This window comes from Myxocyprinus asiaticus, chromosome 23 (assembly GCF_019703515.2).
Source record: "Myxocyprinus asiaticus isolate MX2 ecotype Aquarium Trade chromosome 23, UBuf_Myxa_2, whole genome shotgun sequence".
In the NCBI taxonomy this organism is placed as follows: domain Eukaryota; kingdom Metazoa; phylum Chordata; class Actinopteri; order Cypriniformes; family Catostomidae; genus Myxocyprinus; species Myxocyprinus asiaticus.
The window spans coordinates 19487391-19510067 of record NC_059366.1 but is presented as its reverse complement, the minus strand read 5'-3'; the positions used below and the strand labels follow the sequence as shown (position 1 = coordinate 19510067).

Below are 22677 nucleotides of genomic sequence, written 5' to 3'. Positions count from 1 at the left end.
AAACACCTTAAGTTGACTGATATTGTCGATGGGCACAGCACATGATGACATATGATGCAGGTTCAAGTGTTAGACTTTGCTGCTTTAGGTAAGACAGTGGTTATTCTTCATTATTCATATTGGCTGCCATGTTGATGGAAAAACAAATCATGCATTTTCATGTTATTGATTCTTTATTATAAATATGACATGAAGACCTACTTTCTAAATAACTGTTTTTTTTTTTACTGTTGTTTTGACATGACTGTTGTTCAGTAGCTAGCATGACCTGTAATGTCTCTTGTATGCAAGGCATGGCTTATTTGTATGGAATGCATAACATAACAGAAGAGAAAGTGGCTGTGTGAAAAAAGTAACGCAAAAATAACGCAAAAGTAACGTAACGCTTTCCATAAAAAAGTACTTTTTAATTAAGTTACTTTAAGGAGTAACGCAATATTCTAACAAGTTAATTTTAAAAGTAACGTTACCCACCACTGCTTGGGACTGAACCTAAAACTTCATGTTCGCATTCCAGATCCTTAACCATTAAGCTCCTATCACCATGTTCTGTAAATGTGATTATGCAGTTGTAAACCCCTATGTGGCATTTAACTGTGGTATTTACTTACTTGCAGGCAAGGCCGCCCCCTGGTGGGAGGTTAGGGATACTCTCTTGGGAAAGGCTGCTCATGACATGTGTCAGCTCAGGCACACCTTCTTCCCCTGCTTTCTCCATGATTTCTGATGAGAAAGCAAAGGATATACCACAGGTTAAAGCTTGCTAATATATATGTCAATGGTCCTGTCAAGACTTATGTGTGACCTGGTGTCTTAAAGAGGACTGTCTATAGCTCTAAACATCTATAGAGGGAACAGAGAAAAGAGTTAAAGCAATGCTTTGTGGATACTCTGTGGCATGGTGGGCGTGGTCAGGTGACGATCCTTACCGCTCTCTCATGACCATGCCCCCCATGCCATACTCATGTAGATCACTGGTGTAATTTGATATTGCTCTGAAAAGAGAGACAGAGAAAAAGCTATGTCAACAACAAAATGAGAGTTAAAGTAATAGAAAGAGCAACAAAAAGATACAGCGACAAGTGTGTGTGAGACTCAAGAAAAAAAAAGTCTGTGGCCCAATTGGGCTGCTCTGGGCCTGTTGCCAGTTAAATGTTCAGCCAGCACATTCCTCAAGAGAGCATCAGTGCAGACGACTCCCTCAGGCCCTCTCAGCACCCAGCCAAAGATTACAACAACGTTACCTCAACATTTGCCCAATGTTCAGGGCCAAGAGTTTACTGTGGTGGTGGGGGTGTGGTTGAGTGCCGGCTTGTGAATGGAGAATGAGATCAGGAGATGAGAATGGTATGGATCATCACCTGGCAATGATTGTCTCTAACAGCTGTTTGTCATTGCAGTGAGAGTGGAGATGGGCTTTAAGAGCAAGCCGGATGCCAGTGAGGGGAGAGAGAGTTACGAGACACAAGCCGCAGAGACTATTGATCTGTGTCTGCTGAAAAGCGTGTTTTGAGTGTGTCTGCTGAAAAGCATGAATTTTGAGTTTAAAAATAAACATACCATTTGAGTTGGATTCACCGTCTCCCGCTTCCTCCTTTCCCCCAACAGTGAACATTGTTACACTGGTGCCGAAACCCGGGATTAAGGGAGGAAGAATGTCGCCATGAATCCCTCACCTCTGGAGGACGTGGTCAAGACCCTCACCAGCATCCACCAGACAACATCAGGCGATTCATTGTGCTCCTCCAGGCCCAAGCGGAGGACCGGCAGATGTTTCAGAGCTTGCTGCACCAGGAGGGTGCTGCTGCCGCAACTCCGGACCCTATGACCGCCCCGCCCCAGGTTCCACTAGTTAAGATGGGCCGCCAAGATGATCCGGAGGCCTTCCTGGAGCTCTTTGAGTGGACGACAGGGGCATGCGGATGGCCAAGCACCCAGTGGGCAGTTCGGTTAATTCCACTGCTTTCTGGGGAAGCCCAACTCATGGTGCAGCAGTTACCAGTGGAGAACCTCCTGGTGTAAGCCAACTTGAGAAAAGCCATCCTGCAACGGAGCAGCAGTGCCAGCACTTCCGCTCCATGACCATTGGCGAGCACGACCGCCTGTCCGCCTTCGCCCAACAGCTCCAAGTGAGTGATTTATGGTCACCGTTTTCAGCCAGATACTGCACTCGCCTATCCGTCCTTTTCTATTATAAATGACTGTTTGTGACAGAGCCTCATTGGAGGCCATGTGAGCAGCAGACGTGTGAGACACGAGCTCTGCAAACTTTGCTAGTTTTTTAATTATTTTCATGTTATAATCCGGTGAGATTTGATACACCCAGTTACATACTTGCTCTTTAAGGTAAACATGGCAAAGAAGTCAAAATCCTCAGACTCTGGAGACATTAAAAGACACTTACGTGTTCAAGCTGAGGCCTCTGACGGGCCTGTGGACCGGGGACTCAATTTGGATGGCATGTCGGTAGATGAAATTCAGAGTCAACTGTCCAACATCTCGGTAATGCTGAAGAAGGTTGTTGCTGACTTGGAGGATCTTGCTGTAATACGTTGATCGATTATGGCGATGGAAACAAAATTCTCTGAGTTGTTTACAAGAGTGACAGAAGTTGAAAGACATATTGATTATCTTGAGTCAATGGAAAGGGAATTATCCGTTAATCCGCCTGTGTCCAAAACAGATTTGGAATTAATTTCGGAAAAACTGGAATATTTCGAAAATATGAGCCGAAGGAATAACATACGAATTGTTGGAATTCCTGAGCATGAAGAGGGCAGAGATATGGTGAAATTCCTGGATGAGCTCTTCGAGTCTGCTAGACATAACGGTCATAAACTGGAAATCGAGCGAGCTCACAGAGTCCCGGCTCACAGAACCGCTGAGGGAGACAGGCCCCGATCGATTCTGGCCAAATTTCTGAAATCATCCGATAAAGATCTCGTGTTGCACCAGGCGAGGAGCAAAGGAAAGCTTTCTTGGAGGAATCACAATGTTTTCTTGTTCCCGGACTTTTCAAATTCGACAAGAGAGAAACGCGATCGGTTCAAGGAATGTAAGAAATTCTTACACCAACAGAAGATCACTTTTGCACTGATGTTCCCGGCCAAACTGACAATAGAAACGAAGAATGGTCGCAAAGTCTTTACATATCCAAAACAGGCACTCTCCTTCATAAATACATTGGAGTAAGCCATTTGATGTTTCTTATATTAGTGGACTGACTCGCGGTTCAGGAACTCTATTATCTGAGGAAGCTGGGTGCCATTTTTGTTTCTTTTTGCGCTGGCTCCGCCTAGAGGCTGGAGTTTGTTTTGTGGCATGACTCCAAGAAACCTTTGCATTAATGGAGGATTGAGAATGGACACTATGGATGACCGCAAAATATCTACATGCTCACATAAAGGACGTCTTTTATAAAGTTGAAGGGCTGAGTAAGTTATGGCATATTTTTCTTCTTTGTTTTTTTTTTTTTTTGTGCGGCCTCCAAGTTAGTTTGGCTCTTGATCATCCGAGGAACCGGGATGCCGGTTTTGTTTTTCGTGCTGGCTACGCCTAGCGGCTGGAGCTTGTTCTGTTGAATAACATTCCTTTGGAACAGCTGAGAGTAAATCTGTTCATTCTTTGTGCTTATGCCTCCTGTTGGCTGGAGTTTGTTTTTGTGGAGTATTTTTAAAGGACAGTAGAATGATTCAACATCTGCCCTATCTCCTCTAGGCCAGTACATGCTACACCACCCAGCCCCTGGCTGTCTGACGTCCTTCGTGAACATCGGACTGACCTCAGGGCAGCTGAGAGATGGCAGAAATCTAAAGATCCAGCAGATCTAGGTAAATATCAGTCTCTGTCTGCAACTTTTTCAGATAACGTTAAATCTGAAAAACCTCCTATTACCAGAACAAGATCAACAGCACCACAAACACTCGCAGCTTGTTTAGAACATTCAACACACTTCTCTGCCCTCCCCCTCCACCACATCACTGACAGCAGATGTCTTCGCCACATTTTTTACTAATAAGTTACAACCATCAGCAATACATTCTCAGCACCACACTGTCAAACACCCGTCTCCTGTATGCAACTCTTCTGTTTCTATGTTCTCTCCTCTGACTGACACTGAGGTCTCTAAACTCCTCCTCTCCAACCACCCCACCACCTGTTCCCTTGACCCATTCCTTCTCACCGTCTCCAAGCAATTTCTCCGTCCATCCTACCTGCACTCACACAAATAATTAACACATCTCTGCCTATCTCTCACAGAACAAGCTGCTGGATGACAATCAGTCAGGTTTCAAAAGTGGACACTCCACCGAGACTGCCCTGCTGTCTGTCACTGAGTCGCTGATATGGGCGAAAGCTGAATCCAGATCATCCATCCTGATTCTGCTGGACCTTTCTGCAGCCTTTGACACAGTCAACCATCAGATCTTACTCTCTACCCTCTCCTCGCTGGGCATCAAAGGAACTGTGCTTGACTGGTTTAACTCCTATCTCTCAGGTCCTTCAAGGTAGCCTGGAGAGGTGAGGTATCCAAGCCTCATCAGCTACTTACTGGGGTACCTCAGGGATCAGTGCTTGGGCCACTTCTCTATATACACATCATCACTGGGACCCATCATTCAGGCACATGGTTTCTCTTACCACTGCTATGCTGATGACATGCAACTCTACTTGTCTTTCCAGCCCAATGACACCACAGTGACTGCTCGAATTTCTGCCTGCCTGGCAGACATCTCGGCCTGGATGAAGGAGCACCACCTGCAACTCAACCCAGCCAAGACTGAACTCCTTGTCTTTCCAGCCAACCCTGCTGTTGAACACAACATCACCGTGCAGCTGGGTGCAACTACAGTAATGCCTTCCAACTCGGTCAGAAATCTAGGGGTAACCATCGACAACAGATTAAATTTCACAGACCACATCTCAAAGACCGCAAGATCATGTAGATTTACACTCTACAATATCAGGAAGATAAGACCCTTCCTCTCTGAACATGCCACACAACTTGTCCAGTCCATGTCATAACTAGACTGGACTACTGTAACGCTCTCATTGCAGGCCTCCCTGCATGTGCAATTAGACCCCTGCAAATGATCCAGAATGCAGCAGCACGTCTGGTCTTTAATGAACCAAAAAGAGTGCATGTTACACCACTCCTTGTCTCTCTCCACTGGCTGCCGGTTGATGCATGTATCAAATTCAAGGCTCTGATGCTGGCATACAGAACAGTCACTGGGTCTGCTCCAGCATACCTAAAATTATTTATGCAGAGCTACGCACCCACTAGAAGCCTGCAGTCGGCTAAGGAACGTCGCCTTGTTGTACCAACACAAAGAGGCACCAAAACACTTTCCCGGACTTTCAGCTTCATCATACCACGTTGGTGGAACGACCTTCCCAACTTCATCCGTGAAGCTGATTCACTCTCTGTCTTCAAAAAACGACTAAAAACACATCTTTTCCATGAGCACTTAACCAGTCATTTAAAAAATAATAATACTAATAATAATAATAATAATTCCTGTTGCACTTTATTCTGTTTTGAATACTATTCTGATGCTAGTGAAACTTTGTAATACGGCACTTTTCATACCACTGTCTCCTTAAGATGTTTCGCTTATGTTTTCATCTTTTGTAAGTCGCTTTGGATAAAAGCTTCTGCCAAATGAATAAATGTAAATGTATTACGTCATCTGCTGAACTCATAACAGCCAGCTCACTGAACAACTGTTTGTCTGTCCGAGGAAACTGAACAGCTTTATATCAGCTGGAGTTTGTTTTGCAGAGGATCACACCTTCAAGACGGTTCTGTGAATGAGTCTACATGTTTTTTCTGTTATTCTGCCTGTTGGCTGGGGTCTGTTTTACAAAGTATTTTGTTATGTAATTTTGCCTCACAAAATTTGTATAGAAGCACCGGACTTGAGCAATCCGATGGCAGAGTTGTCGCGGGGGCTCTCGTAGGCGTACATGGATGAGTTTAGAGGGATTGACGCCGGTTGGCGCTGTTGTGCGCGGGGTTAATGCACACGTTTTTCTTTTTTCTGTTTTTGTTCGGGGGGAAAGTTCAGGGTTTGATTGTTGCATTAATGGGGAATGTGGTCTGTGTAATCTTGTTTTTGACACAATTTATTTGTTTTATTATATCAATATGTCAAATGTTAATATGAATAAGTTGTCTCTCTCCACATGGAATGTGAATGGGTTGGGGCACCCTATAAAAAAGAAGGAAGGTTATTTCTTTTCTTAAACGTAAGAAATATGATAGTGTTTCTTCAAGAAATTGAAAAACTGAAAGCTGAAAAATTTGGGATGATATGGGGTGGACATGTTTTCTTTAGTGCTGGCTCAAGTAAGAGCAGGGGAGTCATTTCATTAATAAGTAAACATCTACAACTCAAATTTCTCAAACAGATTAAAGATAAATTAGGAAGAGTCATTATTTATTAGCAGAAATTCAGGGGCAAAGGTTGATTTTGGCTAATATTTATGCGCCTAACGCTGATGATCAGGGCTTTTTTATAGATCTTGAAGGGATGCTGCAAGCCACTGGCACCCCTCATGATATAATATTGGGAGGAGACTTTAATATTCTGAAGGACTCAGTCCTTGATCATAGTGAAGCAAAAGTGTGTAAACCCCCTAGAGCAACAGTGACGCTTCACAGGATGTGTAAAAATATTGGTCTTGCAGATATCTGGAGACTTTTGAACCCATCTGGTAGAGACTATAAATTTTTTCATCAGTCCATAAGATTTATTCTAGAATAGATTTTTTTTTATATATATCCAAGTCCCTCATTTCATCTGTTGTTGATTGCTCAATTGGAAACATTTTAGTCTCAGATCACGCCCTGGTGAGTTTAGAGATGTTGCCACATACGGAGAAAAAGAAATCATATAGTTGGCACTTTAATGTATCCCTTTTGCAAAATCCTGATTTCCAACAAATGTTAAAGACCGAAATCAATGTTTATATGGAGACCAACTGGTCCTCAGTATCTTCTGTGGGCATGGCTTGGGAGGCACTTAAGGCAGTTCTTAGGGGTCGGATCATATTGTATGCCTCATTCACCAAAAAATCCAAAGCACGAGAACTTGTGAAGTTGGAAGGGAATATTAAAAGTGCAGAGGCAGAGCTGATGCGCCGAATGTCGTCTGATGGCTTCAGAGAATTGACTCGATTGAAATACAGATATAATGCTATTTTGTCACGGAAAGCGGAGTTTTGGTTATTCAGGGCAAGACCATCATATTTTGAGTTGGGAGACAAAGCAGGGAAGCTTTTGGCTAGATATATAAAGCAGGGAGAGTCTTTTTCTACCATTCCCTCAGTGAAATCTGCTGGTGGTGAAATTTTTACTTCAGCCACTGATATTAATAATGCTTTTAAAGAGTTCTATCTTGATCTTTATAGTTCTACGTCTTCGTCTACTGATGAAGATATTAGAAACTTTGTGGAACCATTAGAACTCCCTAAACTGACGACTAAGCAAAAAAATTATCTTGATTCTGAGATAAACTTGGAGGAACTTGACGAGGTAATTAAGACCTTACCTACAGGCAAAGCTCTGGGGCCAGATGGTTTTGCTGCTGAATTGTTCAGATCTTATGCTACAGAATTGGCTCCACATTTGTTAGAAGTTTATACGGAATCATTAAAGAACGGAAAGCTTCCTCCAACCATGACACAAGCCCGGATCAGTCTGATTCTTAAAAAGGACAAAGATCCAAGCGAGTGTAAAAGTTACTGTCCAATTTCCCTGATCCAGCTAGATGTAAAAATGTTGTCCAAAATTTTGGCTAATCGTTTAAGTAAGGTTATGACATCTCTTATACATGTAGATCAGGTGGGGTTTATTCGGGGCCGCAGCTCTTCTGATAACATTAGGCGTTTCATTAATATCATGTGGTCAGTAGCGAATGATCAGTCTCCGGTCACTGCCATTTCACTTAACGCCGAAAAGGCGTTTGATATGGTAGAATTGGATTATCTTTTTAAGATTTTAGAAATGTATGGGTTCGGGAGTACATTCATTGGTTGGATTAAGTTACTTTATAGACACCCTGTAGCAGCGGTACAAACAAATGGATTAATTTCAGATTATTTTACTCTGGATAGGGGCACTCGGCAGGGTTGCCCTCTTTTCCCATTATTGTTCTGTCTTGCCCTGGAACCATTAGCAGCCGCGAAAAGAAAGGAGGATGATTTTCCAGGGGTGGTGGTGGGAGGTGTGACGCATAAACTTCTGCTTTATGCAGATTATATTTTATTATTTGTCTCCGACCCCACTAGATCTATGCCTTGCCTCCACAGAATTATTAATTCCTTTTCCAAGTTCTCTGGATACAAAGTCAACTGGTCTAAATCCGAAGCTTTAGCTCCGACTGCGTACTGCCCAGTAACAGCCTTTCAGCCGGGTGCCTTTCAGTGGCCCAAACACGGCATTAAGTATTTGGGCATTTTATTCCCAGCAAATTTGTCTGATTTAGTTAGTTAATTTTGACCCTTTAATTAAAAAGTTTGAGCATTGTGGACAGATGGGCTTTATTACATTTATCGATGATTGGGAAGATTAATGTTATTAAAATGAACTGTATTCCAAAATTCAACTACCTGCTACAGTCACTCCCTATAGATGTCCCCCTCTAAAATTTTAAGCAATTTGATAGAATTGCGAAGTCCTTCATTTGGAATGGTAAACGTCCCAGACTACATTCCAACAAATTACATAAGCCGATTGACAAAGGTGGGTTAGGCTTACCCAAGATTTTGTTTTATTATTATGCCTTCGGTCTCAGGCATTTGACTCATTGGTCGCTTCCACATGAGAGAGCTCCTCCCTGGTTTTCTATTGAACAGAAGTCCTTGCCCGTATTTCACCATTGCAAAGTCTTTATTAAACTAACCGGAGAAGTTAAGTCACACCCCATTATTTCACATTTGCACATGATTTGGACAAGAGTGGCCAGAGTATTTAATTCAGACATTCATTTAAATGTTGCCTCAAGCATATGGCTGAACCCAAAATTATGTATCAATAAGTCCCCTTTCTGTTGGTCAGAGTGGATTTTGAGAGGGGTTGTTAAACTCGGCGACCTGTATGAGAGTGGAGTGTTGAGATCTTTTGAGAATTTGGGTCATCATTTTGGGATTCCCAGATCTCAGTTTTAAAGGTATTTACAGCTGCGCCACATGCTCTGTACTATTTTGGGGAGTACCACACACCCCGCTAAAGCAGCAGATGCTTTGGGAGAGGTGATTATTGCTTTTGGAAAAGGTCATGAGGCATCAGTGTATTACTCCCTGCTGGTTCGGAGTCTGGGGGATGGAGCTTTAGCTTCTATCAAGAGATTATGGGAAAAATATTTGAATTTGGTATTGGAGGAAGAAGTGTGGACTAGGATTCTAAAAAATGTCAAGTCCGCATCTAGAGATGCAAGGGTTCGCCTTATGCAATTTAACATTTTACAGAGATTTTACTGGACCCCCTCTAGATTATATAGGCTTGGTCTTAAAGAAACACCCAACTGCTGGCGTTAACAATCAGAAGTTGGAGACACAACTCATGCCTTTTGGGGGTGTGTTAAGATTCAAGGTGCAGAGCTATTTGTTTGACGTTTTGGGCACTCAAGTTTTGCTTTGCCCCAGACTTTGTATTTTGGGTGACAGAGCGGTCATAAATTTGGGGGACAAATTTATAAAAAATTGGGTTTTAACAAGTGTTATGGTTGGCAGACAAGTCATTTTAAGGGGCTGGAAGTCCGACGGAGCACCATCATTTCCAGAGTGGTGTACAGAGATGGGGAGGGTGGCAGCGTTTGAAGAAGGGGTATCTAGAGGATTGGGTAATTTGGACTTGTTTATGGGAAAGTGGGGCAAATATTTAGCATTTTTGGAGGGCTCTCAGGGAGGGACAGTGGAGAGAGAGATATAGAGGTTATGTGTGTGATTATATTTTATTAATTATCGTATTTTTTTAATATTTGTTTTTTATGTGTCTATAATTATGTGGGACCACTGGGATGTTCTTATGGGTAGGGTTGGGGATTGGGTAGTAATAGAGGGGGTTAAGTATTGATTCTGTTTGTATATGTTCTTGCTTTTATGTGTTAATATAGGAATCAATAAAAAAAATTTTAAATGTAAAAAAAAAAAAAAAAATACAAAAACAAAAATACAAAAAAAAAAAATGACCGTTTGTATCGAGTGACACAGGACGCTCAGACAAAGGAAGATACAACCCAGTTATTGATATCGAAGAACCATTGGGAAATGTTATTCCAGATGGCTCATTATAATCTGATAGCGGGTCACTTAAGGCAGGAAAAGACACTGAAGCGTCTAATGGCCCGTTTCTATTGGCCGGGCATTCGCGGGGATGCCATGAATGTCAGCTGGTGAATCCACCGGCCACCCCAAGAGCGCCTTTGCACCCGCTACCTTCGATCGAGGTCCCCTTTGACAGAATTGGTATGGACCTTGTCGGGCCATTAGAGCAGATGGCACACTGCATCACTGTGTGTTGGTTCTGGTAGACTACGCAATGCGATATCCAGAAGCAGTGTCTTTGTGCAATATCTCAACACGTAGTGTTGCAGAGGCAATCTTCAGAATATTATCTCCCAATTGGGGATTACAAAAGAAATCCTCACTGATCACGGCACTACTTTTATGTCACATACACTATGCAAGCTGTACGAATTATTGGGCATTAAATCAATTTGGGCAAGCGTGTACCACACGCAAATGGACGGCTTGGTTGAACGGTTTAATAAAACCCTGAAAAACATGATTCGTAAGTTTGTGCACGAAGTTGATTGAAATTCGGATAAGTGGCTTGAACCCCTGTAATTCGCAGTTCGAGAGGTGCCGCAAGCCTCCACATTTTAATTATTGTATGGGCATATTCCTCGCTGTCTTAGATGTCATGAGGGAAAATTGGGAGGAGGGACCTTCAAACAGCATAAACGAAATTCAATATGTTCTTGAGCTGAGAGCAAAACTCCACACACTGGGGCAACTATCACAGGAGAATTTGCTACAGGCTCAAGAATGTCAGACCCGGCTGTATAACAGGGGAGCTCGGCTACGGGAATTTACACAAGGATATAAATTCCTTATATTACTACCCAAATCAAGCTCTAAATTGCTCACAAAGTGGCAAGGGCTCTTTAAGGCCACACGGCGATTCGGGGAAGTTGATTATTAGGTTAAGCGCACAGATAGGGGTGGAGCACGTCAGATTTATCACCTCACACTTAAAACTGTGGAGGGAGGTGGTCCTCGTGGCTTTGGCGACGGTGGTACCAGAGAGGGAGGAGCTCGGGCCGGAGGTGAACTTAAAAGCCAATTGCGGAGACCACCTCTCACCGTTGCAAATCACGGAAATGGCCCAGCTGCAAATAGAATTCTCGGACGTGTTCTCGCACCTTCCCGATCGTACAAACTTCATAAAACACCATATCGAAACAACCCCCGGGGTAGTGGTACGCAGTCGTCCCGATCGAATACCCGAGTACAAAAAAACGTGGTTCGAGAAGAATTAAAAGCCATGCTCGATATGGGGGTAATAGAAGAATTCCACAGTGACTGGGCCAGCTCGGTGGTGCTGGTTCCGAAGAGTGACTGCTTGGTCCGGTTTTGTGTGGATTATAGAAAGGTCAATGTGGTGTCTAAATTTTACGCATATCCAATGCCTAGTTTTGACGAACTGCTGGATCGGTTGGGCGCGGCTCGTTTTTAATCGACACTGGATTTAATGAAGGGTTATTGGCAGATCACCTTAACACCAATGTCCCGTGAGAAAACGGCCTTCTCCACACCGTTTGGCTTACACCAATTCATGACGTCGGTTCGGTTTGTTAGGGGCCCCAGCTATGTTTCAGTGCCTTAAGGACAGAGTCCTCAGACCACACTCTGCGTACGCCGCTGCATATCTGGATGACATCTTTATATACAGTTATGATTGGCAGCAGAATATGCAGCATCTGAGAGCAGTTCTGAGGTCACTGTGATGGGCGGGACTCAAGGCAAACCCAAAGAAGTGCAAAATTGAACGGGTGCAGGTATGGTAACTGGGGTTCCACTTGGGTTACGGGCAGGTGCACCACCAAATTGATAAGACTGCATGGTTGTGGCCTGCCCGAGACCAAAAAGGAGGTGAGACAGTTCCTGGGGCTGGAATTAGGTTTGTGCCTAATTATTAGGACATCACCAGCCCGCTGACCGATCTCACTAAAAAGGGAACCCCAGACCTGGTCCAGTGCCATGGAGCCAACAGGATTTTATGCAGGTGAAAGCTGTGCTTTGTGGTGGGCCGATGTTACATGCTCCTGATTTTTCTCTCCCTTTTGTTGTACAGACCGACGCGTCGGACAGGGGGTTGGGAGCCTTGTTGTCCCAGGTGGTGGAGGAGCGCCCGGTGCTGTACATCAGTCAGAAGTTCTCAGCGATGTATGGCCATCAAGTGGGAGGTCCTCACCCTTTGGTACTACCTCCTGGGACGGGCTTTCACCCTCTGTTCGGACCACACCCCGCTCCAGAGGCTCCATTGCATGAAGGATACCAATGCGCAGATCACCCGTTGGTATCTGGCTCTTCAGCCTTTTAAGTTCGAGGTGGTCCACAGACCGGGGGCACAGATGGCTGTCGCGGACTTTCTCTCCAGAAATGGTGGGGGGGTACTGTCAGGTGATGGGGGTATGTGGTGGTGGTCGTGGGGGGGGGGCGTAGTTGAGCGCCGGCTTGAGAATGGAGAGCGAGATCAGGAGATGAGAACGGTAAGGATCATCACCTGGCAATGATTGGCTCTAACAGCTGTTTGTCATTGCAGTGAGAGTGGAGACGCGTTTTAAGTGCGAGCCGGATGCTCCCGCTTCCTCCTTTCCCCTAACTGTGAACATTGTTACATTTACATAACCTTCAAATCCCCATAAAACTAAGAAGCATTTGTCAGAGTATGTTCAATGTCCAATAGGGCTGCAACTAATGATTATTTTGATAATCGACTAATCTAACCATTATTAGAAGTTTATTCTGCGTTTAATGCAATGATTAATCATTAGCTCATAACTGACTAGTCAGCTCTGACTTAAAAGGTTATATTAAATGTGCTTGTTAACAATAAAGAGGACAAAATCATCTTTTAAAAATACCTCAATGACATTCACTGAATTAAAAAATCCTATTGTTATCAAGTGTTTTCCATTTAAAATAGTCTACAAATCCTTAAAACAAGATACATTTACTTGAGAAGCAACATATAAGATATTTAGGGTACGTTTACACGACAACGATGTACTAAAAACAGAAAAATGTTACTTTGCGTTTTTAAAAAGTTTCACGTACAAAGTTGTCAAAATGATCCCCGTTCACACGCATCCACGAAAACAACTAAAAATGCTGTATTATGCATGCCAGACCAATAGTTGGCGATATCACTTTGTAAAGAAACACTACGTGCCTGCGCACATAAGCATTCTTCCACAGAGCGGTGAATACAAACAATGAATTTGGCGAAAGCATCGAACAATTATGCCTGGACGGACGATGAGATTGCTTTATTACTACAATTACTTTGCTGGAGAAGTGTCAATAAACTCTAAATTTTGAGCAGCACAAACACAGTCCTGTAGTCCACCATTGTAGTTTTGAATGTCTCGCATATTGTTTTGAAATACTCACGCGCATGCCTATAGACTGAATTCAAGATTAATCAATAAACTCTGCTCATTTTTTACCATCACTTCGTCTCCTGCCTTCTGTATTCCCCCTGCTGGCTCTTGGGCTGGTAGGAGAGTGAGTTAACATAAGCTGTTGATGTTGACTGGTTTTGGATATCAGACAAAACTCTGATACATGGATATCTTCTGACGGAGAGAGAGGTCTTGTGTACACTGGATCTAACATGCATTTTCACTGCCTCATGTTTTCATATGCTAAGCATATCACTGAATACTGCACATGGCATCACATCTCTGTCTATAGGCTATATACATTAGCGGTGGGTGAATGAATTGCAGGGTAAAAGTACATCAAATAAAATTAAGTAAATAAATAACTTTTAAAATGCAAATACATTATTCCCATCTGAATCCATCCATTAATCTCAAGATTTTCAAACTGCAGGTTCTGCCTACTGCACAATGTTCATACTCCATACAAAACACTCCAAATGAATAAATTGTCGATTATTGTTATTTGCACAGACACCAGTATTCATATAATTATACATCTCAAATTGATGCCTATCAATCCATCATTCTTTATATAACACGTAATACTCATGCGCATGACGTCATCGTTTTCACAAATTCGCGTTTTTGTATGTTTACACAGAGACGATAATGGCATCGTTTTCAAAAACGTGCACTTTGAAACCCGTTTTCAAAAGTTTGCATTTTCAGGACCCAAAACACCATTGTCGTGTAAACGAACTGCCAAAACGCATAGTTTTCCGTTTTTAGTTGAAAACATTGTCGTGTAAATGGCCCCTTAGACTTGCTTTAAGATAATAATCTTAAATATAAGTGATTTTGTATGTAAGTGTATTTTTTTTTACTTTGTTATACTTCTGCAAGTGCAGTAAAGACAACATAAACTTATATTCAAGATCTATTCTCTAAAAGCAAGTCTAAACATCTTATATACTGTTTCTCAAGTGAATGCATAATTTTAAGGGTTTTTTGATATTTTAAAATATTTGTATTTTTAATGTTATATTCAACATTCTCAGACAACAATTTTTTATTCTGCAGTATAACAGCTGAAGTAAATGTAAATGAGTTTGATATTATTTTTGGAAAACAAGCCAAAACAAAATCAAAAACGTACTTTGTTGCAGTGTGTAATGGGGCGAAGACTACACTCTCTCACCTTTCTGTTCACATCAATCCATCTTTAACTCACAAAAAGAAAAACTTCATTAATAAAGCTGCATATTGCCAATTTTCTTCAAGATAAGAAATGCAGTGACATTTATTATGATTCAGTAAGTCACGAGCCATCATGTTATAATCTAGCTGCAGCAAGCACACGTGCTCGAGGGATGAGCGTCCCCGCGACAGTGTGTGCATCAGCCGGGTGCAGTTTCGATCTCTCCCCTTAGATCGGGACATTCATACAACTCATAGAAGAGGCGCTGACTGCACAGAGAAATGCCAGTTTTTTTTTCATTTCATTTAAATTACCTGCTTGCTTATTATTTGAACTTTAATAAAGCTATAACACATTAAATATAACTGCATTAAAGATGTAACGCCGGGGTGTTTCCTCAAAGATGCTCGACACGCCAGTTTTGCTTCAGCGGAGCAGCAGCTCCAGCTCCGCTTATTTCACAACGAGAGTGCTTCTGTTTTTACTTATTTTTATTATTCCCTCATACTTTGCGATCTACATCACCTGAAGCTGTTTGGAAAGTTTAGAGTGCATCTGGACTGTGAGCTGTTTTCTTCCTTTCCTCAGTCAGGCGCGAGCTGCAGTGCTGCTCTCACGCATCATCATTAGAGTTTAATATGATCTAATGTTACGTTAAATGAGATCAAACGACTATTCGACAATGAAAATTTGTCTAAATTTTTTTATTGTCACCGTTTTCAATAACATCGACTAAACGTTTCAGCCCTAATGTCCAATACAGAGAATGGAAGGCCAGTGGAAAAGGAGAATGAAAGTAAAAATAACAGTGCCATGCTATTGACAGGCTATTACACTATGAAGAGAGGAAGATTAGAGTGGGATGGAGACAGGATATGGAGTACAAAACAAGAAGAGAATAACTGCCATGATGCATGTAATGAACCAAGTAATGTCATTTTGCAAACATGTCGCCACATTCAGGTAATTTTCAGTCCATATTTTACAGACCATTTCAAGGATGCAAACAATTACAAAGGAATTAGAACGCTACTGATCCTAAATCACTTCTGGTATCATTACCAGATCCTTTAAATAAGGCTCTGAGTTAACATCTTCTCAAAGGACATCAAACGTTTACCTGAAGTAACTTATCCAGACATGTTGTTGATACTGAGCGTCTACGCGGGAGAGATGAAATTTTATTGTAGTTTAGATGCTCACAATTATTTCCACAGCTGAAAGATCAGGAATATTGGATCGCTCCTATTATAATCAAAGAAGCCGTTCAATGAAGCTGTCTGCGTGACCTGCAGATAAGGTAAGGATTTATTGGATAAAAGAGTCTGCTAAATGTAAATGACTTGTGCAGCTTCATTCATTATAATGGGAGCGATCTATAGTCACTTTTAGAGCTCTAACTATCAAATTATTACAATTAGTTGGCATAAATGTCATTCACCTACCAGAGATAAGATGTTTGCTACAGTTTTTAGTACTGCATGTCTCGGTACACTGCTGCAGTTCATGCATACATATGTGGTTGCTTTTTTGGAGACCTAAACACTTTCATTTCTGTTTGTTCCAGGCATACAGAGAGCATCCAGCCACCGAACACCATGGTCCACATTTTAATAATGACATTTTATGACAATCGTTTTAACATTAGTAACGATAATTGTGTTAAAGTCACAATGAACGAAGCACCTCCCGCTGTTGTTTTGAACGAGTATGCCAACTAACAGGTAACGTTCAAGGGACAAAGACATCACATCCTTAAACCAATGAATCATCCTTGAAATGGTCTATTTAGGTCTAGGCTACATCTATTAACAATAAAACTATGCTTGCATTTAAATATAAATATATATATATATATATATATATATATATATATATATATATATATTTATATATACTATAAGATCCATTACATAGATATTTCCCACAAAGCCAAGGTAGAAAACTTAATTAAATTCACACCTGTAGCATATGTTTGCATGAGTGCTCACAAACCCATTGAGGACAACATAGGTATCAGTATATTTGTTTGTGTGTGCATGTGTATGGAGGGCCCACGAGCATTTCTATTTCTCACCTTCCACACGTGACTCAAGGTACCTGTCCAAATCAGCATCTCTCTTTAACGCCGCCTCTGACACCTGGGGTGCATTTGGCAAACAGACTAATACAATACTCATATTATCTCGACTTCCCTGAAGGGGGGAAACAGGAAGAAAACAAAAAACTATTTCACTTACACATAATACGTAAATGCTCATATTTCAGCAAAAATGTCACACTAGTCAATCTATACGAGATTAAGTAACTGTACCTTATGTAGACAAGTATCCACAACTTCATTGCAAACTCTCTCCAGGTCTTCGGTCACCTCCAGCCTCGATCGCACAAAGGCACACAGCTCCTCATTGCTCATCACATCCCAGATACCATCACATGCCAGCACCACAAATTCATCCTCCACGTCTGACCGAGCAATCTCGAATATTTCAGGCTCTGGTGACACAAGCTGCTCTGTGGGGCCTTTGCCCTCTACACACTTGTAGTCATAGTCACCTAGTGCTCTGGATACAGCCAGTGACCCATTCACTCTCTGAATCATCACCGAGCCACCTGCGTTCTGGATGCGTTCCTTCTCCCGTGGGTCGCAGGGCTTATGATCCAACGTGGAGTAGCAGACGTGCGCGTTGCGGCAGAGAAGGGCCCGTGAGTCCCCACAGTTAATGAAGTATAGATGTTCTGGAGAAAGCAGCACAGCTACTGCAGTGGAGCCGCTGCGGTCCATGCCATTTCGCAGGTCCGTGAAGCTGCGCATGTGCTCATCAATCCTCAGGAAGCCGGCACGAATCCTCTTCTTCACTGCTTCTATTGCTGCCGTCTCAGGTGCCGGTGCTCCAGCCCTCCGCAGTTCATCTGCCGACCCCGCAGCAACGATATGCTCCAACAGGTGCTTGGAGCAGTAGTTAGCAACACGCGAGCCGGCGTGACCATCGTAGACCGCAAAGAAGGACCAGTCATCCAGACCATGTGGCAGGCCTACAGCTGCAGTGTGTGCATCCTCCATCTCCACTCTCCAGCCCTGCATGCTGCTGAGGCCAAAACGCAGGCCGTTTCCTTCCCCATGAGCATTGTGCTTCTCCGTTTTGGGCTTGTCCAAAAATGCCCCCATGGCTCAGGCCACTGTCTATGGAGACAAAGAAACAAACATCTAAAGGTGAGGTGTGTCATTTCTGCAGCCAAACAGAATAGAGCGCAATAGTTTGTTGCATTCATTTTTTCCATGGATGATTTTTAATGATAACTTATAAATATATGCTTCTGTTGAAGACACCAGTCTGCATTATTTTAATTAAAAAAATATATATTTAATAGTGGAATTCCTGGTGCAGAACAACACTACCCATGATCCAACAGAGAAAACAGCAAACAAATCATGCCAAAACAGCCAGGCAGCAACCAGCCACTGCCATGACGCGCTGTGAATGACGTAATCAAGTCCCTACTCCCTACACTCACAAACTACTTATAAATTAGGTATGGCCATTTTGGTAATTTTGTCTACTTCAGTACTCTATAATTATTACTCAAAAATATAAAGCATCACATTTTGTCACTGTGTGAAGACTCACTGGCCAACTCAATGAAATAATGCTCAGAAATCATTGAAAGAATACTCTTCCTTCAGGTTACTGTAATTATTTTAATAAGTGCGCAACGCTGTTTTTGTCGTAACTGGCTGAACCGTGTATTTGCAGACCACAGCTGGCTTGATCGGAGACACCATAACCATCTCGTTCTTAATATAATGTGATAAGTAGAAAACAGTTTTGAAGGTCCAGCATTCTGTTCTATTCAGCTGCATGCCATCTAGCTGTTTGAAAGAACTCGTCTTGCGTGTGCGCTTCTCCAGACTGTTGAGTGCTGTCTCTGCCCCGGACAAAAAGTCATGCTGCTCTGTGTTGGAATTTGTTGCCAAATTAAAAATAAGGCCCCTCTTTGATGCATTTGTGTATAGTCGTCACTGAATTTTAAATTTAGTGAAAAGTCACATCACACATGATCATTATTGATTGATCATCGTTTTCAAGATGCGTCATTGCTGTCACTTACGATTACTCGTACCCATATCTATTATATATTTGGATATATCTGAATATTTAGCAACAAATTAAAAAGTATTGTTTCTAAAAATGTATGATCAACAGCTTTAAATCAAAAGTTGTATGTTTTTCCAGTGTTTTTAATTTGATTACATTATTTGCAATGCTTCATATGATTGTAGTAGGGCTGTCACAATCTATTATTTTGGTAATCGGGTAATTTAACAATTATTCTAACGACTAATCAGAAAAATTATTTAAAAACTCTTTTTTGCACAAAGTTGTTGAGGTGGTCACGTTTGGCTAAAATGTGTTCATTAGCCAAAATTTTTATGCACTCTGATTGAATAACAACAAAAAGTCAACAGACACCCAAAACAGATTTATAATACAAAAAATGTATATAATTCAAGCTGTCAGAGATTGGCTACTTTAGGTGTGCCCACCTTTTTTTTTTTCTTTTTTTTATGCAAGATCTACTTTTTCTTTAACTAGTTCAACACGATCTAGACATTTCAGTTTAGAACTCAAATATGAGAAAACAGGCCATTGAAATAAAATATTTTATCTTTTCAGAAACAGTGCCTGGTTACCAATCTTGTTTACTGAGGATGAGTTCCATTCATGGTTATGGAGATTAAAAGGCCATTTTATTTGTTTGTTGTTTTAACTATCACTTACTGTACATGCAACACGGAATACAATATTAACAGTAATCACATCATTGAGAGATGCATGTTTCCACTCATTTCTCTTTCAGGTAAGCCAAAGTTTTATATTGTGTCTGCGGGACGTGAGATGCGCAGCTGTTTGGCTGTAACGGCTCATGTTTAGCTTTGACTGACAGCATACAGACCTGTGCTATATTCAGTAAATAATGTTCTCTGGATTCCCACATTGAGTATTATCTATGATAATGGCCATAAACTATAAAATATTTAGCGGAAGCGGGGCATTGCGAAATATTACAAACTTAATCATCATGAAATCTAATTTACATGAGGAAGATCGAATTTACATTTAAATGGTAATTAATGTACACAGAACGGAACACAAATTATAATCTGAAGAAAATAACCTTATTAGATCGTATGGATTCAGTCAGATTTACTGAGCAGAATATGTGCATCCATCAATGCATGTGTAACATTTGGAACCAAGATTTTTGAAAACTTGGGTGACCACTGTTGCGCTCTATTGAAAAAATAATGACTGTTTTCAAACAGGTTTCCTGAACACTCCCCCATCTCCCACTGGTCGACCATACAGATAGACCCACCTCAAACTTACAACATTTGTTGAGCCAAAGTTGCTATGTCAGGCTGGTGAGGATCCTCAAACAGAGCAACGTTTTAAAAGCCAGTGTTTAAAAGTGAGGCAGTATGAAATAAAGTCATGGGAAGTGTTCTATTCAACATCTCTGTTCTACTCAAAACCAAAAAATATATGATTGTTGAAATCAATGTGTGTAAGCTAACATAAAAGTATCCCATAACACTGCAACAGAGATGTACAAAAATAGAGCTCCTTCAGACAGATAAGAGAACGAAAAGTTTAGCAGCCATTTTGACGAGGTACAACGTGCTCCATATACGGCCACCTCAGAGTGAAAACAAACGTGGAAGGTTTAGTCTTAGTGCTACGCAGACAGATTTCTATTAACAAACTTAAAGTGAAATAAACATGTTGAGATTCTTGGCCCTGAAGCCACAGAGTCAGTGTAGCTTATGAATAAACAAACTGCGGCTAGATAATCCAATTGCTTGTGTAGGGCTGCTGCACTGGTGGAGTGCTGCTGAGTTGTCAGCTTATGTGTGCGTTATCCAAATTCAGAGTCATCACAGCACTATGATCTGTGCTGAGAAATGCTTAGTATTATTTCTAGCCTCCTTTAGGAATGAGCATACACAGGACCAAAAGCCATGTGATCTAGTGGCTACTGATGACAGGATTTTTATTTTTGGGTGAACTTTTATTTTTGCTTATTCTTCTATCAGAAATAGTTTTAACCTATCAAATACAGGTGAAGCTTTTACTGTCTTTAGCGTCTTTCATTCTGTGAGTGCTTCATTCATTCATCAGTATTGTGACAGCAACTGAAGTGATTGTAGCAATTGCTGCAAAAAAAATTAAACTTCTCACCCAGCAGGAAGACGGGATTTGCTCTCCTCAGATGACATGCCTCATAAGACTCTACTCAAGCTGTGACATGTAGCTGTCTAGAATACTTCTACTTTTCCAGGTGAATCACATTGGACAAACAAATCTGAAAGTATTTTAAAATGGAAATGCCATTATTGTTTTTTGATAAGATGGCACAGCATTGGTAACCATGGCGCAAGTAATAGCTACTGCCAGCTATATGTGGGCATCATCCAGAATACAGATATGCACCATAAATTCATACATGTTAAGAAACTGTAGAGATTCAATGCAGAGGAAACAAATCAGGGAACTTTTTACAGGGTGGAGCAAAAGTGACCATATTTACTCATGACCTCAGTAACACAGGTTTAATCCAACAGTGCTAGCAGAGTTCTGGAACCCAGAGCTCACAGTCAGCCAACAGTGAAAGGAGGTCAGCCATGCTGCCAGATCGGTCACACGACAGCTCTTTTTGTCCACATGTTAAAGCTTCAATTCTCAACAAACATTAAACTAGTAAACAAATAAATGAATAATTCTTTGTCCATTTTGAATGAAGAGGGAAAATGAGTCACACCATGATTGTGTAAATTTGACTACTGTTCTGCAAAGCCAGCAAAATGCTTTCAGCATTCAAGTAAAATCTAATCAAATAAACTTGTTTTCACAATATGCAAGTACTGTATGCAATGGTCAACAGATCGGCCCTGTGAATGCTAATAGATTACAAACCTCATACCAGCTGTAAGCTGCTTTGGCTAACATGCTCCAGTAAGAACATTACAAACACCCAAGAATAGACTGAGATGTATAATATATATATATATATATTTTTTTTTTCCCTCAAAGTCAGTGGCTTGCTGAGAAACAATATGAGAAACCAGAACTTATTTTTTTGGTGTTTTCACACTTGAATCCTCTATTAGACCCCTTTAAGTGGACCAAAAAGTGTAAAAGGGACTCGGTTCTCTCTGCATTCACACTGACTGTTACCTTGAAAGTGGGTACAGATCTCTTTTTGATCCACTTGATAAAACTAGTGCACACTACATGACTCAAGTTCGATACCAAGGCCGATGGTTGTGTAAGTATGCGCATTCCAGTGACATGCCTCCAGATTTCAAACATTTTGTTTTCAGATGTGTGCACTTTCCCGATGAGCGAAAGACCGACAATGAGCCAAAGCCAATGAAATGTAGAGCAAGTGCAAGAGGAGAGCAAGATATTGGGAAGCAGGAGACAAAATTATATTAGACAGGGCTCCAGACTAAAAAAACGACTTAGGACCCAACTGGCTGTTTTTAGTCGCCAAATCACAGAATTGCTCGATTTAGATTGCTGTTCAGAAACAAGATAGACAGCAAAAGAAAAGTTAGACAGCTGATAACCCATTAATCGAAGGTTTAATAAACAGTATAGTTGAGAAGATAAGTTTGCATTCCCTTTGTCTCATAAATGTTCACACCCCTTTCATAATTTATACAAATATAAGAGATAAAATATTTTTTTTAATTAGTACTCCTCTTCAGAAACTACATTACAGATATTTACATAT

The 22677-nt window shown here is 41.4% G+C and overlaps 1 protein-coding gene across 4 annotated transcripts in view; it reads right to left on the bottom strand.

Moving 5' to 3' along the window:
* The window catches only part of LOC127413664 (protein phosphatase 1B-like), a 54175-nt gene that overhangs the window by 8129 nt on the left and 23369 nt on the right, over positions 1-22677 (bottom strand). The window contains exons 2-5 of one of the 4 annotated variants that reach the window (XM_051650967.1): positions 21120-21243; positions 17192-18061; positions 16955-17072; positions 612-723 (exon numbers count right to left, since the gene is read on the bottom strand). In XM_051650967.1, the coding sequence (XP_051506927.1) occupies positions 612-723; positions 16955-17072; positions 17192-18046 (1085 nt within the window). In that variant the 5' untranslated portion in view covers positions 18047-18061; positions 21120-21243. Of the gene's footprint in view, positions 1-607; positions 724-16954; positions 17073-17191; positions 18062-21119; positions 21244-22677 lie in introns of those variants that run through there. The other 3 variants (XM_051650966.1, XM_051650968.1, XM_051650969.1) reach the window with 3 other exon arrangements.